Raw genomic sequence first — 15,763 nt, 5'->3', positions numbered from 1 at the left:
TGTTACATTGTCGAGGCAATAAAAACAGATTTAGAGTGGGAGAGTGGGGTCGAGTGTGCTGACTTAAAAAATTTGCGTTGTTTTGGAATGCCATTAAATTTAATTGTTTCCTTTTGTTCGGATTAGAAGATTATTATATTCTCATGGCTGGTTTTGATTAGACGACACACAGGAATTATTATCTTTTCTCGCACACACACACACAAGCACAGACACATGTAAAGTAAATGTAAATGTAGTACTCTTGCATACAACACAGCCACACTATCACACTGTCAGTATTTGAATGCCACACTGACAGACTCACTGAATCCACTGGAGGTTTCTCAGTCTGGAATGAATGAATGAATGAATGAATGAATGAATTATTTATTATTATTTACGTGTCGTGCACCAATTAAGGCGCCCAGCCTATAAGGGCTGACAAGACACATTTCATATTTAGACACCAAACAAAATCATTAGAGCACAGACAAAACAAAAACAAAAACCACATAGAATTCACATAAATAATTCACTTGACCAGGCCCTTTTTATGAAAGTAGCTATAGTAAAGACTTCTTTTCTGAAGAACCATTCCAACTTTACCTCATCATCATCAACCCAAAACAACTCAGGTTTCACATTTTGACCTGAGGCCGGTTCACATATCACACTTTAATTTCCTTTTCTGGTCCACAGACACCTTAGAAGCACGAGTGAAGCCAATCAGATTATATCCAGTCAGTTTTCCTGTTTGAATTTTCAAGCTGTGAGGAAAATGTCCACTTGACCTGAGTGTGTGCGTGTGTGCGTGTGTGTGTGAGAGTACTGCGTAGTGCGTACGCATTGAATTGCCTGTTAAATTTACCTTTGTGTTCAATTTCTGCTCGATTGTGTTCTCTGTTTACAAAACGTTAGTGCCAGACCAGACAACGCATTATGTTGTGGATACCATACACACACAATCTGTCTTAAACCATCATTTCAGCGGTCATGTATGGCTCCACTGTGGATGAAATCCTCTGTCCTGGTTAAACAGACACTTTGTTGCTGCTGCCTTCATACTCACCCTTGTCTCTTTCTGTCTATGTGCTCTTTCCAGTTGATGAGACGCCTGAGCATTCATCCAAGAGGTCTGCTACATCCAAAATGTCTCTTTTTAAGGTACGGTATTTCAGGTTTATTTAAAGGGATATCTCTCTTTATCCAAATGTTTGGTATTGTATGATTTATTGCATTTAATTATGTGAAACATTTTGTTGTTTGTCAAGGCTCTTAATAAGGCAAAGTATGTACCAGCTGAACACTGAATCATAACTTATTTTTGATAGAGAATAAAGTTTAAATCATAAAAGGGTCAAGGTGCAGTAACATAAATTGTCACAGAAGCATGTTTGACTGATTTACACCTGTCTCTCAGCCACTTGTTTTTGCAATCTCAGCACTGGAAAAAGCCTCACGTTTTTTTAATATAGATGTCATCCAGGATGACAGCACACAATCCAAACTTCATCCAAACTTGAAATCATCAATGTCTAAACTTATGAATGATGTCACAGATGCTATATTCACATTTTATCACCAGTCTATGGTTAATTCTTTTCTTATCCCTTGTTGCTTCACTCAAAAGCCTTTCCAATGCAGCTGGTGCATGCTTCAACCCCCCTCTGGAAGTTTGCTCCATTAATAACAAATTGAGCTGTTCCATACAGCTCTGAGCTGTCCTGCACCTGGATGTAGGCTTGGCCAAAGTCATGACTTCCGCACACACACAGTCCATGGAGGTCTTAAAGCGGTGGTGGGAAAAAAAAGAAAAGTCCAGAGAGCCAGGAGATGCACTTGGAAACAAAAAGTGCATAATGTCCCCAAATCCTTCAGGGAGAGCTACATGTGCGCTTAAAAATGAGCAGGGGATCGGGCTTTCCCAGGCTGGTTAGGTTTCAGAAGTGGTTGAGTTTCATGATATTGGATGTAAATAGCTGTTCTAACTTGGCCTTCACAGACCAGGAGCAGTGCCAAGGTTGGCCAAGTGAACACAGATGGCAGCAAGTCACCCTGACCAGAAACCTGCTGGGAAAACAGACTCCCACAAAGAGCCTATCTCACAATCACACTGTATTTTTTTGTCTTCTCTCTGTCTTTTGTTCTGTGCTACAGCTCTGTTATCATAAGGCCTTTCACTCAAAGGCCATCAGCGGTGACAGACACTCGATTGCTGTCTTCACTTTGGCCTTATCACTCATTTCTGCTCCACAGTCCTTGATGAAAGCCAATGAGACAGTGTCTCCAGTAGGAGAGACCAAGTAGCAGTGAGGTTATAGTGTCTGTGTCTGCTTTCCAGCATGGATGGAGGCAATAAATATGCACATGCCGACTTCTGGAGACAGATACAGCTCGCCTCATTTATGTTTTGGATTTCTTGACTGAATTTCCAGAGTATATAAAAACTTGCTTTGCATAATGCAATACATTCATGCTGGGTGGAAAATGGGTTCTTTCTTTAAAATCTGTAAGCATTGGTTATTTTCTAAGAGGCCTCTAATTGTGAAGGCTTTGGTGTGTAATTTTGTGAAAAAACTAGCATTTGATTTCCGTTGCTTTCCTCACAGCAGGAGATCCACTTATCTTCAGCAGGTCACCCCAGGGCGCCAGCAAAGTGTTTACTGACAAAACTCTCATGCAGTTGCATGCTTCACACTGGATCCAGGTTTTAGAAAGTCTCTGACTACAAGTAGACCTAAACAGAATGGGTAGAAATAAAGTGACACATTCAAATAATCTATTTTGCGACTCCATCAGGTCCTTTTCACTCTCTTTATTCATCTTCTATTCAGGCAGTATCAAAGAGGACTATCTATTTCAAATGGATGCATAGTATCCCCACAAAAACTTGTAATGTTTAAAAAAAAAAAAAATGTCTGAAATGTTCCATTTTCACTGTATCAAGTGTTTTGTATCTGATTGCAGGCTGTTAGATCTAAAATGTGTCTTTATAAACTCCTAGTTAATAATCACACTGCCCATATTGATAACTAGTATTTTACAAGTGTTTAGTTAATAAAGGAGTGTTATTGCTACCACGTATGTGTGCAAAATAACAAAAAATATATTTTATGTATGAAAGGAAAGGAAAAAAGATGGTTGGAAATTATGTAATCAGTATGTGCCTGAACACTGTGCAATACTGACTAATGCAGCAACCCAACCACCAATCCATTCACAGTAGGCCCAAGCCACATTAATATCTAATATATTGTAAAGGACCTATCAGAGGCTAATAATCCTAACTTTTTAAATTGTATCTAAACCTCTGATCTTAATATGGACAGTGAGGCAGACAGTCGACTCAGTGAAGCAATGTTGAGCCATAAAGATAAAAAAAATGTGATAAAACAAACCAAAATGGTTCCCCTGGTGAGACTTTGCTTTGATGTCACTAGTGCAGAACCAGCAGTACAGATTTTTAGTTTGTACTGTTTATACTCAGGTGAGTAGGTTAGTCATACTCCAGTACAGTAAAACCCTCCTCCACTGTTCCACCCAGCACTGACCTCTGAGCGGGTGGAGAGGTGGAGCATTATTACTCATTCATGCACTTCCTTGTCCAGATTTGTTTCTTATAGCTGTTGGAGAACTTCAGCGGTATGTTCTTGTCCTCTGTGTAAGTCCAGCTCTTCAGCGTCTTCTCTCTCTGCCTGTAGGATGTGGAGCAGACAGAGGACGGAGGCAGCGATCGTCACGCTGATGATGGAGTGAAGCGTCATCTAATGAGCAGTGACAGAGAGGAAGTGTCTACCAGGTCAGCAGAATCAAAATGACTTTCATTCCACTGTGGTCAGACCTTTTTTTTTATCACATCAACTAAATTTTGATTTTTGGAGTCTGCTATTTCTTTAACAGTTGTGTAAGATTGACTGTGATAGATAATATATACTGCGACATAGGCAGATATAACGCCTCCAAACTGGCTGACACACAGATAAACAGAGCAGGCAGGCTGAAGGAGCACAGGGGTAATTACAGAGCAATTGAAAGGCTGTCCACTGATGTAAACGGCTGCAGAGATAAACCAGATAAACCTGCAGGACTTGCCTTGAATAACACACACATACAGTACACACACACTCAAACAGTCAAGGCTATGTGGTAGCCATGGAGATGCAAACCAGATTGAAGTTAATAGCTGAAGGAGCGAGAGCCAGACTGTACTTAGCACTGTAACCACTGGAGAAAAGTCTGGACTCTGTGTGTGTGTGTGTGTGTGTGTGTGTGTGTGTGTGTGTGTGTGTGTGTGTGTGTGTGTGTGTGTGTGTGTGTGTGTGTGTGTGTGTGTGTGTGTGTGTGTGTGTGTGTGTGTGTGTGTGTGTGTGTGTGTGTGTGTGTGTGTGTGTGTGTGTGTGTGTGTGTGTGTGTGTGTGTGTGTGTGTGTGTGTGTGTGTGTGTGCGCGTGCGCGCAGATAAGTTAAGATATAATTAAGTTGTTTCTTGTGCCTTTTTGTCCACATGGAGTTTAATCTCAGTTTCCTTCCAGTTCAGAAGTGATATCAGTGTATTTGATCTTTTCACCAATGCTCAGTTGCAGCACAAGTACAAACATTGACAAATATAAAAGAATCAAAGTTCATATTGAAAAATACACTACAAAAACAAAACTACCATATAACTAAATTGGTCAGAGGATGCAATTTATTCATTTATACTGGCCGAGTGCCTAGTTTGATTACAAAGCACCACATCAGTGAGTGTTTATTGGTTTTGGCAACAGCCTTTGTCTTTAAGATCAAGGAACACAGTTTTTGCTCCATTTTTGGTGCAAAAGTTCAGAAAAAAAAGCTATTGATGAAACTTTGTTTCATTTTGAATGGAAACATGATGAATATAGACGCTTTTCACAGTTTTCAATTAAACATTTCATTTAACATTTGTTTCTTTCTGTTTATTTCACTGATATTCCAGGCTTCACAGATATGAAGTAGGCAAGACAATGGAGGAGAGAGAGCCCACAGATGAGCCTTCATGGAAGGAGCGGCGTGAATGTGCTGCTGCTGCTGAGGAAGAAAAAAAGGTCAGTGTTTCTTGTAAAGGTAGCTTAAAAAAAAAGTCACATGGTTTTCATAAGTCAGTCGACTGGAATACAAAAAAAGTCATCTCTGTGGATTGTATTTGGAAAGATCATATTTTTAACCAGACCACTGTATGTGAGCTAATTCCACAGCTCTTACTCACCTTAGATTTGACTGTTTTGTTCAGATCTGGTTTACTTCACTTTTGTTTTTCTGGGCTGGATGTGTTATGTGATTGTAATCTTCGTCACTTATATACAGTTACAACACAAACAAACACATGACAAAGATGACATCATCCAAGTCTTAAACTGACCCTCACAAGTCATGGACGTGCGTACACACACTCTGCTCTATGCACATGGTGTTTTTATTGAAGCTCACCACCTGGTTAGCATTGCACTTTTAACACCCAGCCGGCTTCAGTGTATTCTTATTCCTTCATCTCCTCTTAAATCAGCAGCCCCTCATGACCTTTGACCTGTCTGTGGGATGTCTGCTGTTGCTCCAGCTGCAGTTGTGCCATCTAACCAATATCATATTGCGCACACAAAAGAAAGGGGCTGTATATTCTTGTTCTTGGAAGCAATTTACTGTATTTTGAAACACGTAAAACAGTTAATTTATGGTAGCTGGGACTACAAAAGCCTTTGTCTCTCACAATTGCAACTTTACTTGGCATATGTTTTATATTATTGTGTGCATGTGTGTTTTTTGTTTTGTTTCCTTTGAAAAGCAAAAGCAACGTCCCAAACAATGGACAAATCCCTCACATTCTTGACTCGCTGTTTGTTTTTCTTTGATTCTCACTCCCTAAATCCTCCTCATGTATTCAGCTTATCTCCAACTTTGTGTCACTTTTAACCATGCTATTCACTCACTCTGCTATTTCACCCACTAACCCTCAACCTCTTGATAACAGTGTCAGTTCACAGAAAGCACAAACAGCAGAAATTTGAACAAGAGCATGTAGTTGTATACATGCTTGTATATTACAGTGTTTGAGAGTTTGAGACAAGCAATAAGAGAAGGGTTTTACTGTTTATGGGGAAACCGCAGAGGAGCTGCTATTGCGAAATGTTGGTTCTGGTCAGTTAAAGTTACATGCTGTAATCAAGAACCATAGAGTACAAATATAATCCTTGCTATTAAAAAAACTAAACATTTTCTCTCTCTCATTCTACAGCAGCCTTCCAGTCTTCTCTCTGACACCTCTCCCCCTCCCTCTCCCCCCTGCCAGCCTGCTTCGCTGCAGCGCCAAGACTCGGGGCCCCAGGGCATCAGGGGAATCCTAAAGAAAAGCCGCTCCACGAGTGTGGAGTCGGACCACAGCGAGGGCTCCACGCCTGAGTGCACGCCAGCCCGACAAAGCAGCGTCACCCTCAGCCACCCCGAGAGCCAACAAGAGACGGAGGAGGCAGATGAAGAGGAGCAGAAAGAAGAAGAAGAGGAGGAGGAGGAGGAGGAGGAGGAGGAGCAGGAGGAGGAGGAGGAAATAGAGGAAGAGGTCTCTGAGGAAAACAGCAGAGAGGATGAGCCACTGACCGATGACGTGACGGACGGAGGGTGCTACAGCATCAACAGACAGCAGAGCGGGGGCAGCAGCGACGGCAGCAGAGGCAGCTATGAGGAGATGAGAAGTCCCTCGCCCGACGACAATGATGACAGTCTGGAGCAGAACTCCAGCGTGTCGGAGGATGTTGAGGAGCTGGAGAGCAGTTTGGAAGGAAGTGTTGGATCACCACTCAAACAGAGGTCATTAGACGAACACAAAGACAGCAGGCACTGTGAAAATATAGTTCGTCTGTCCAAAGAAAAGTTAATAAAAGACATAAATCTCAAATATTTCAGAAAAGTGAAAGTGTGTGACAGGTTTTACATTTAATAATTAATCAGTAGTTGTAGGATCCTAGCTAACAAACAAAGATAAACAATATTTATTATGATTACATAAACCTTATGTACCTTGGAATAAGCTCAGTGTAATAGCAGGCAATTACACTTTAGAGGGATAGTTCGCGCAAAATTCAAATTTCACTCATCTACTCACCCTCATGTGGACTAAGGGCGGGAGAAGTTTCAGAGTCCTCCGTGGCTTCTCTGAGTTACAGTGGGGCTCCGTGCAGCACTTCATGTCCATATGACGGTTGAGAACGGAGCTCACTTTTCTTTGTCCAAAAAGACACACCAAAGGTGAGTAGAAAATGAGTGAAATTTGAATTTTGAGTGAACTATCCCTTTAAAAATCACAGTTTTCCTCAAGGTACAATTTACCACAAACTCATGAATGGCTATCATACAATTTCTACAGATGATTTGATATTCAGACTCAGTTAAGGTAGATAATTGGTACATTGTAATTCTGCCTTAAATATATAGGAAAATAACTAATAAGTCTGTTTTTCCTTTTTTCAGACTGACAGAGTTCTCTAGTAAAGACGAAGAGAAGAAGGACAGACTGAAGAAGGCCAAGCCATCTGAACTGATCCAGACTTCACTGGGTGATCGCTTCAGTCAGCTCCAAGGTGCTGAAAACGCTTGGAAGAAAAAGGTGAGTGAGTTTTTACTGAGCCTTTCTCTCTGTGCAGGAGGGTTAACATATGGGCCAGTTGGGATGAATAACAACTCTACAAGGCTTCTAAAAAAGTAAAAAGCAATTTTTGCTGCAACATCATTACGGCAACATCAACTATGTAATGAGCAAATCCTGCCATATGTTGAGGCTTCCCCTCAGCTTTGTGTGCAGGGAAAGAAAGATTTGGCCGTGAACACATTTCTTCCTCTGCTGAATCAGCTTATTTCCCCCGTGGCGGCTGCCAAGAGGGTGTGAGGTTAGGAGGGCTTTGGGAGGTGGGTGCAGCAGATTTGGGAGTGGTGATGCCAAAGCCAGAGATCCAGGGCTTAGCAAGCCTCCCAGAGAGAAAGAGAGACACGCCCCCTTCCCCTTGTAAAAATAAAACCCTACACCATGACAAACACCTGCAAACCTTCCAAGCTAATGCCTGCTTCCTTAGCTGGGTTTCACACTCACTTCTCTTTTCTCTCCGCAAAGTTACAAAAACAATTCCCTCCATCAGAAAGCTTTGTGGACTTTAACTGTCTCTTAAATGTACAGGTAATACACTTTTGCAAAGCTCAGCGCAGAGGGTTCAGTACAGAACAGACACAAGCAAAGGCAACTGGCATTTTAAAGTGCATGCAGGTTTCTACATGCTCTTCTATATAAAAAGACCACCCTCTCTGTGTGCACAAAGAGCATTACACTACATGGTTACCAGCACATGGATACTGTGCAACTAAAGAGTGATGCTCCAGCAGAAGAAAAAGCCCTGCGTGAGCCACAGTCAGTTTGACACTAAGGTTGAAGTGATGTCATGTTTATTTGTGTGAAGCATCTCTTGGCCTGATGTTTGTGGACCAGTGATCCTCTTGGGGGATTTCTGGTTTGGGCTCATCCTTCATCCAAAGATGACCTAACCTTAGAATAAATTCACTCTTAGTCTGGAAAAAGCCTTTTTATGAGTAAGTACAGACAGCCAAAAATGTGGACAAATCCCCAGTCAACTAAATACTTAAAAGTGATGTCATTTTACATTTGGTCCGTCTTCCTTGCGATAAATCAACACAAGCTCCGTAGAATTTAGTGTAATTCCATTAATGGCACCAAAACTGCATCCTCAACACTCCCGCATGAATGGGAACCAGACTGGGGTCCAAAAAGTCTGCGGATTTCTCCCTTTAATTCAACCTGAGGTTATTGGTGAACTGATCTGGAACCTGCTGTTTACTGTGGCTGCTACTGTAGAGCTCTGCGCAACTGACTCACATCAGAGATGTAGATGATGCATGGTTTGGCTAAATAATTGGCACCGATGCCACGTCTGCATTAGCTTTAGGGCTTTTACTTACAGAGGACTTTTCTTGTAACATGTTACATTTCCCCCTTGAAGAAAAAGGCCGTTGGTTTTCACGTTGAGGCATGTCGATTTATCTCAGGCGCTGCCAAGCTGGAGCAGATGTTGTTGCTCTTTTGGTTGATATGTGGGAGACCAGGGAATGTAACATGCATGGTACACACCATGGTCATCTCCAACCAGCTCCAGATGTTTCCTGTTAGGCCAGCTAAGCTGTTCTGTTCGCCATGCTTGTGTTGTAAAATGAGGCCTTGTTGTAAATTTAATTTAAAGAGGGTCTGTCGTGTTGTGGGTAATGATCGTTCATCATAAGTTACATTGACTCTATGTAGCATTTAATCAGTTAATGATGAAGAGCATCAAACCTTGTCAATATAAATTCAGCTTTGGCACCAATTCAGTTGTAATTTTTTTTAACATGCCCTTTACTCTTACTTCAATCCATACAGGCATTGATAAAATGATTTGAAAGTTGCCATTTTTCTTTTAAATCCTCCAGGATTTGTTGGAAGTCTATGTTTTGTTTTCCAGCAATGACTCACTTAAGACCAGTCTGATGTCTCTCCACAAGTCAAAAACACTGACACTGCAGCTACCCCCACACAAACTTCTCTCCATAAAGACCCAGTTGGAAATATTGTCCCTGGAGTGTTGATTCCCAGAAAACGGGTTAGAGATAATCAACTAAAGATGAGCAGATTAGCTCAAATACACAAAGAGTTTGTTGAAATTGGCTTTCTAAATAGGCATGATCCATGGAAGGCTAATACACTCGTGGGAACAAAGTGTTTGCCATTAATTCCACCTATGGGGTGAGACGTTTTCATTTGAGCTCATGGAGCTGCTTTCATACCATCATAAACCAGAACGATTCACATCATCTCAGTTTATGCCATTTGATTTCTCCTCATGCGTTCTTCTAAACAGCCTGTTTCCCTTTTCCTTTCACCCCCATTCTCCCAAACATTATGCCAGACTTTAAGTGACCCGTGTCTGTTCTTCGGTCCGTGCTGAAACCTGCTCACTCCAGCTGCTGTGGCCTACTGCTGCCCTGCCATGCTTCTTCTCCTCCATTCTCCGCTGATAATTTTCCTTTCCTCTTCTCTTCCTACTGTTCCTCCTCCCTTTTTTTTACCCCTCTTTCCAGTTTCCTCTGTCCTCACCCCTGGAAGCTACCCCTTTTCTTGACTTTGACACCTGCCTGTCAGCCTTTCTCTGTCCCTTCAGGTAAGCTGCACTCTGCATGGACTTAATGGGTTAATATTTTGCCCCTCTCTCTCTCTACCTGTGCTCTGGACAATCTCTCACCCTCTGAGGATTACCACAGAAAAATCAAAGCTGTCGACACACTTTATGCTGCTACATGAATGCGGTTTGCTGACCCTCAGTTGCTCGATATCTGTGTCAGCGGTTTGGCTGGGGTGCTGTCTGCACCATACAGTAAGGCAGGGCTGAGAAAAATAGTTTCCTGTGGGGGCTTGAGGCCCCGGCCCTTTCCTCTCCTCCCCTCTCTCTGGGGTCCTGTCAGGCCAAGGTATTTCCCTTCTCTGATTGACTCCAGAGATGGGCTGCTTGCTGGAGGGGCTGTGTCAGTGTGTGAGAATTCTTCAGGCCTCCGTTAGATGACAGATATTGTGGTTTGTGTTGGAGCATGACTCTGAGTATTATTGCACTAAGAGATTGTAGTCTACAAGCAATATGAAGTGCTGTTTTTGAATATTATTAGTTCAAAGTTACAAGAGCAGGATTTCCTCAGTGCAAATGTGTGTGGATCAAATTGTCAATGCGAATAACATTAAAACCTTGCGTATGCACCATAGACTGTAAAAAATATGGACGTAGCATCCGTGACGTCACCCATTGGTTTTGGGGAGTCGTTTTTGTGACTCAAATATGGCGGCCTGAACAGCGCCATGTTGGATTGGCCGGGCGAGAACCCGCCCACTGGCCTCGAAGCAGCTGTCTCCGGACCTGCTCGGACCTGTCACTCAACGTTTCCGTGCCCCAATTGGCCAGAATGTTAAACCTAATAATAGTAAATTAAATAGTAGAGTTAAAGGGACAACGAGGAGTTTTGGAAAAAGGAAACGTTTTCACACTACATTTCTGAGCCTCCACGCGCACCGTGAAATTCTTTGACTGGCGCAAGACAGACTCATGTTTTCATTCATCAAGAATTAAAGTCGGAGGTTCGAAGACGATCACATACCGTCGTAGTTCCGACCATAAACGGCGATTCGGCACGAAACCGAAAGTAAAGAAATGCTGGTCGTCTCGACCAGCATTTCCGCCACCACTAATAATAACAAAATAATGATAGAGACAAAATGATATATTTATCGAAAATGGGCCCATTAACAAGTGTGGGTAACGTAGATTCATCCACATTAACGTGAGACCAAATAGAAACTCCTTGTTGTCCCTTTAAACCCCCCATCATGTTTATTGAGGATGTAAAGTGGGTGATTTTAACATGGGGGTCTATGGAGAATGCTGCTTTCTGACACCAGCCCCCAGAGGAAGCCGAGGGGATTGCAGTGTTTTGAACGCGGAAGTGAGCTTCACTTCTCAGACCGACAACTGCCCCCTTGGTATGCACTCATGTTACATTCAAGACTTGCATGTGCAGAAACGTCTCTGTACGTCAGATGTGTCACATTCTCTCATGTTTTGAAATCAGCAAGAGTTCACTTTGATGTTGTTGAGCCACAGTGTGTTGTCTCTGTGTGCATGCCAGTGTGATTAAATGCACTTCTTTGAACTTTCTTTACATGTCAGGCTAATATTTGACCACATCAGGCAACATGTTTGACATTAGAGAGAGAGAAAAAAAGTCTGTTACCACTTGTATCTTTGCCATTGTATGAGCGAGGGAAAGACGGATGAGGAAAGAGAGAGAGAGAGAGAGAGAGAAGGACTTTGGTGTGTTTGAGTGGAAATAGTTTGAAAGAAACTGGTGTTTTTCCATTCATTCACGGCGCAGCTGTTTGTTTATTTAAGCTTGTTAATTCAGGACAAACAGAAAGGACTCCTCAGACCTGTTGTTTAAATTTGACTCTCCACAGGAAGGTGGTTTTATGGCTGTGAGGTTTCAAACTGTAAGTGACTAAGCAGGGATAGAGTGTCTTGCTCAGAAACAGTTCCCCAGTAAATATATGGGTGTGAAGAAGAAGGACTGTTCTGTGCATTAAACTTTTGACCCTCCAGTCTCTGAGTCTCTGCAACCTCAGGGTTATCTCCCTGTCTATCACTCACTGCTCTGACCTGTTGGATTCAGATCTGCATGAGTTCTCTTTGAGAGGGGAGGTTTCTTTGGAATTCTGAGTCATTGTTAGTGCTGTGGTGAGCATTATAGTTGATCCACAGAATTACTGTTTGTTTTATTCAATATGGATAGGACGTAGTTACCAGGAATTAGCAATTGGAAGTTAGTATGGTAGGTAGACAACAGGTCAAATAAATGGATTTGTCTATGGTCAGAAAATAAATCAATTTGTATATTATCATTACAAATGTGAAACTCTGGTGTTTTCTGTGATAAATACTTGATAAACTTGAATAGCTTTGGGATTTGAGCTGTTGGCCAAATAAAACATACAGATTGGAAATGTCACCCCCATTTTTCAACTCTGGCATTTCAAAAGCATTTATTGGGGTAAAGGAGACAGCTTTATCAATAAAGAGATTACTATTAGTTCTCCTGAAAGCTTGCATCATGGGTCATTAGTCTGAGTCAGTGTGGGTGAGAGGCAGAGCAGGACCTGCACAGGTCAGGTGACCAATAACAGAGCTGTAGTCATGATGCTCATTAGATATTCACACGTCAACGTTACAGTATTGCGTTTTATTAGTTTGTCGCTGCTGTTGAACAACTCGTCTTGAAACTTTGATGTCAGAGTATATTTTTAACGAGCTGCAGAATGTTTAATAAAAGTACAACACCACTCATTTATATGCTTGCTCTAAAAACAACTGCAGCCCAAGAGCTTGAGTCATCTGTAGCTGATTAAGGCTAATTCTGCGACTTGGCAAAACTTGGCTATTAAGACTCCTACCTGTTGTCTGGTTGATATGCTCTTTCCATGCCAGTGTCTGTACTATTAAGACTCAATAAGGAAGAACCCTGCAGGTGTCTTGTTTATTACCATGCAAGCATCAATAAAGGCCTTGGGTTAAGTATAAAAAGAAACAGTTTACGCCATGTAATTGTACATTTACATCTCAAATTATTCAGTCTATATCATTGACATATGTTTTATTTCCAATTGAGAGGATAGACTACTTATTTAGCTTCCTGCTCTAATGCCACGCTGACATCAGTCTGGCTGCAGTTCACCACTTTAGCCCAACATCTTTTTCTCTTTAAAGCTGCTGACATCTGCGAATGTTTAAGTTGACTCTTCAGAGCATACAGCAGAGATGATGTTATAGTATGACAGTCAGCAGATCACTCACAGGCCATCTCTCATCCACAAAGCGCATTCCTCTGTGACCGTAACAAGCTATTCGGTTTCGGGAATCCCAATCATTTGTTTGCCATTTACTTTAATTTCATCCAGCGCAAACTGTCCTGCTGTTGCCCTCTCATGAGTAAATGTTGGATGTAATACAGCACAAGAACAAAAATTGGTTTAGCTTCTGCCTGCAGCTGTTCAACAATTGTCCTGTGCATCATACTGTTTGTCAGCTTGGAATTCATTTACTGTGTTTCTCCTGTGTAATCATCCCGCAGAGCTGGGGTCGTCCTTTTGCGAGACTAAGCTGCGTCTAAGCCACTGCAGAAAGGAAGTCGCCTCTCATGCTACATTACACGTAGTGAATTGCTCATTATTAGTGAAGGAATAAGGCTTGGCAGCCAGTAAAAACCCAGGCAGGGCCATAAAACGCTTCAAATATTTAGGAGTGGAATATCATTAATTACTGTAACACAGCTCCTGGGGTCCAGTGGGACCAGGAGGCCCAGTAAACCCCTGCTAATTCATTTTTAATGGTGGAGTTCAGGTGCAAAAATGGCAGCAGGAGTAAATCACGTCAGGAAAGCTGTGCTGAGTAGTGGGTGATGGATGGCGCTGTTATAGAAACAGGGGTTTTGGTATTTTATTGGAAGGACTTTTTTGCTTTAGAAATAAAGTTTGAATGACACGGTAAAAACCTCTGTGGAAGAAGTTGTTTTTGGAAGAAGACACCCTCCTCTAGGAAGAATTAAAAGTCATCTCACTGTTATATTCATCTTTGCCTGTGTGTGTGTGTGTGTGTGTGTGTGTGTGTGTGTGTGTGTGTGTGTGTGTGTGTGTGTGTGTGTGTGTGTGTGTGTGTGTGTGTGTGTGTGTGTCTCCTTTCACCCGTACTCACAGTTAGGCCTACATGGCTGTGTCTGTTCTTGTTCACAGTAGACAGTGCTGTATCTGAAACTGCTTTATGTTTCCAACAGAAGTCCAACGTAGACGTGGAACCCAAGATGTCGCTGGTAGAGAGGATGAAGATCCTCAAGGAGAAGGAGGAGCAGTGGAAGAGCAGAGGCAAAGGAGCAGCCAACGACTCCAACCAGTTCACTGTGGCTGGACGAATGGCCAAGAGAGGTGTGTTCACAAGACCCAACCAGGCAGTTGGATACTGACACATGACCATGATTCCTTTTTGAGTGGCAATGAGTAGTCAACCTTATTGATTAGCTGATCAATTGAGAATTATTTGCTGATAATTTCAGTTATTTATTGGAAGCAGTGACATTCATTTTGTTTTCAGTCATCCATTTATTTCCTCTAATGTGAGAATCTGCTGCTTTTCTTTTTCACACTTAATACTAAACTGAATATCTGCACTCTTGACTGTTAAAACAAGACATTACACTTGAATTATGCTCACTTTTAGACAAAATAGGTGCTTTGTTAGTATTGTCACTAAAAAGATCATAATACTATTGATCTGTCGATTTAATGATCATTAGTTGCAGCTCTTACTCTCCTCTTGTGTTCCTTCAGGTCTTGTGTCAGAGACTGAGTCACCACTCAGCTCCCTGAAGAAGTCTAATGCCACGCCTGTGAAGCCACATGAAGGTACGGTCCATTAGATCTTTTTGTTGACTTTTTGAAATGTGCCTTTTTAACAAAAATTAATGTATGAATGAATGTACTGAGCCACAGTTGATCAGACTTGTGTTTGTTTGTGATGGACAGAAATCTCCAGTAGAACTGCTGTCAAAGTGGAAGGAGATAAAAGGCTGGACAAGCTGGAGTCCTTCTTAGACAAGCTCCACAATAAAGGTACAGCCCCCCTGTTTGTTATTGTTAATTACACATTGTGTTATCAAGCATCCATTGTGCATGTCTCTTTTACTACCGCGTAGCCACAGTGTTGCCACAGATCTCAATCATTACAGACCATGTCCCGACATTATTCACTGAAAGCACAACTTGGCAAAATTTAAAAAAAGAATTTTTTGCAAACGTTCTGTTTTAACACTTCCTGTTCTGTCTCCTCTGTTTCCTTGCGATGCGATGGGCGGGTCAGGTGTGAGTAAAAGCAAGACTTCCACCATCGAGGTGACGGCAGAGACGGAGAAAGAAGTGATGACCCTAGATGATGAGGAGACTTTCGGCAGCTTTTACAAACCGGTCTCGCCCTCAGCTCTGCTGGACTCCAGTGTGATCCTCACTGAGGAGGACCTCAGCCAGATTGAGGCCAATACACCCAAGTTAGTTCATAATAATCATCAATTAGTTAGTGGTATCTATCCCTACTCTTAGGAACATTTTCTGTACCTTCTCGACAGAAAGGTTCAGTTTACCTAATGATTTGCCATCA

At 42.0% G+C, this 15,763-nt stretch overlaps 1 protein-coding gene across 3 annotated transcripts in view; it reads left to right on the top strand.

Moving 5' to 3' along the window:
* Positions 1–15,763, top strand: part of svild (supervillin d) — a 48,583-nt gene that overhangs the window by 21,281 nt on the left and 11,539 nt on the right. For 2 of the 3 annotated variants that reach the window (XM_083994133.1, XM_083994135.1), the window contains exons 4-12: positions 1,085–1,146; positions 3,684–3,781; positions 4,939–5,047; positions 6,232–6,800; positions 7,461–7,596; positions 14,391–14,538; positions 14,941–15,015; positions 15,136–15,222; positions 15,470–15,653. In XM_083994133.1, coding sequence (XP_083850259.1) covers positions 1,085–1,146; positions 3,684–3,781; positions 4,939–5,047; positions 6,232–6,800; positions 7,461–7,596; positions 14,391–14,538; positions 14,941–15,015; positions 15,136–15,222; positions 15,470–15,653 — 1,468 coding nt within the window. The remainder of the gene's footprint in view (positions 1–1,084; positions 1,147–3,683; positions 3,782–4,938; positions 5,048–6,231; positions 6,801–7,460; positions 7,597–14,390; positions 14,539–14,940; positions 15,016–15,135; positions 15,223–15,469; positions 15,654–15,763) is intronic. The other variant, XM_083994134.1, reaches the window with a different exon arrangement.

The sequence above is a fragment of the Trachurus trachurus genome, assembly GCF_905171665.1.
Source record: "Trachurus trachurus genome assembly, chromosome: 19".
NCBI classification, from domain to species: domain Eukaryota; kingdom Metazoa; phylum Chordata; class Actinopteri; order Carangiformes; family Carangidae; genus Trachurus; species Trachurus trachurus.
This window is presented reverse-complemented; position numbering and strand designations above follow the sequence as displayed.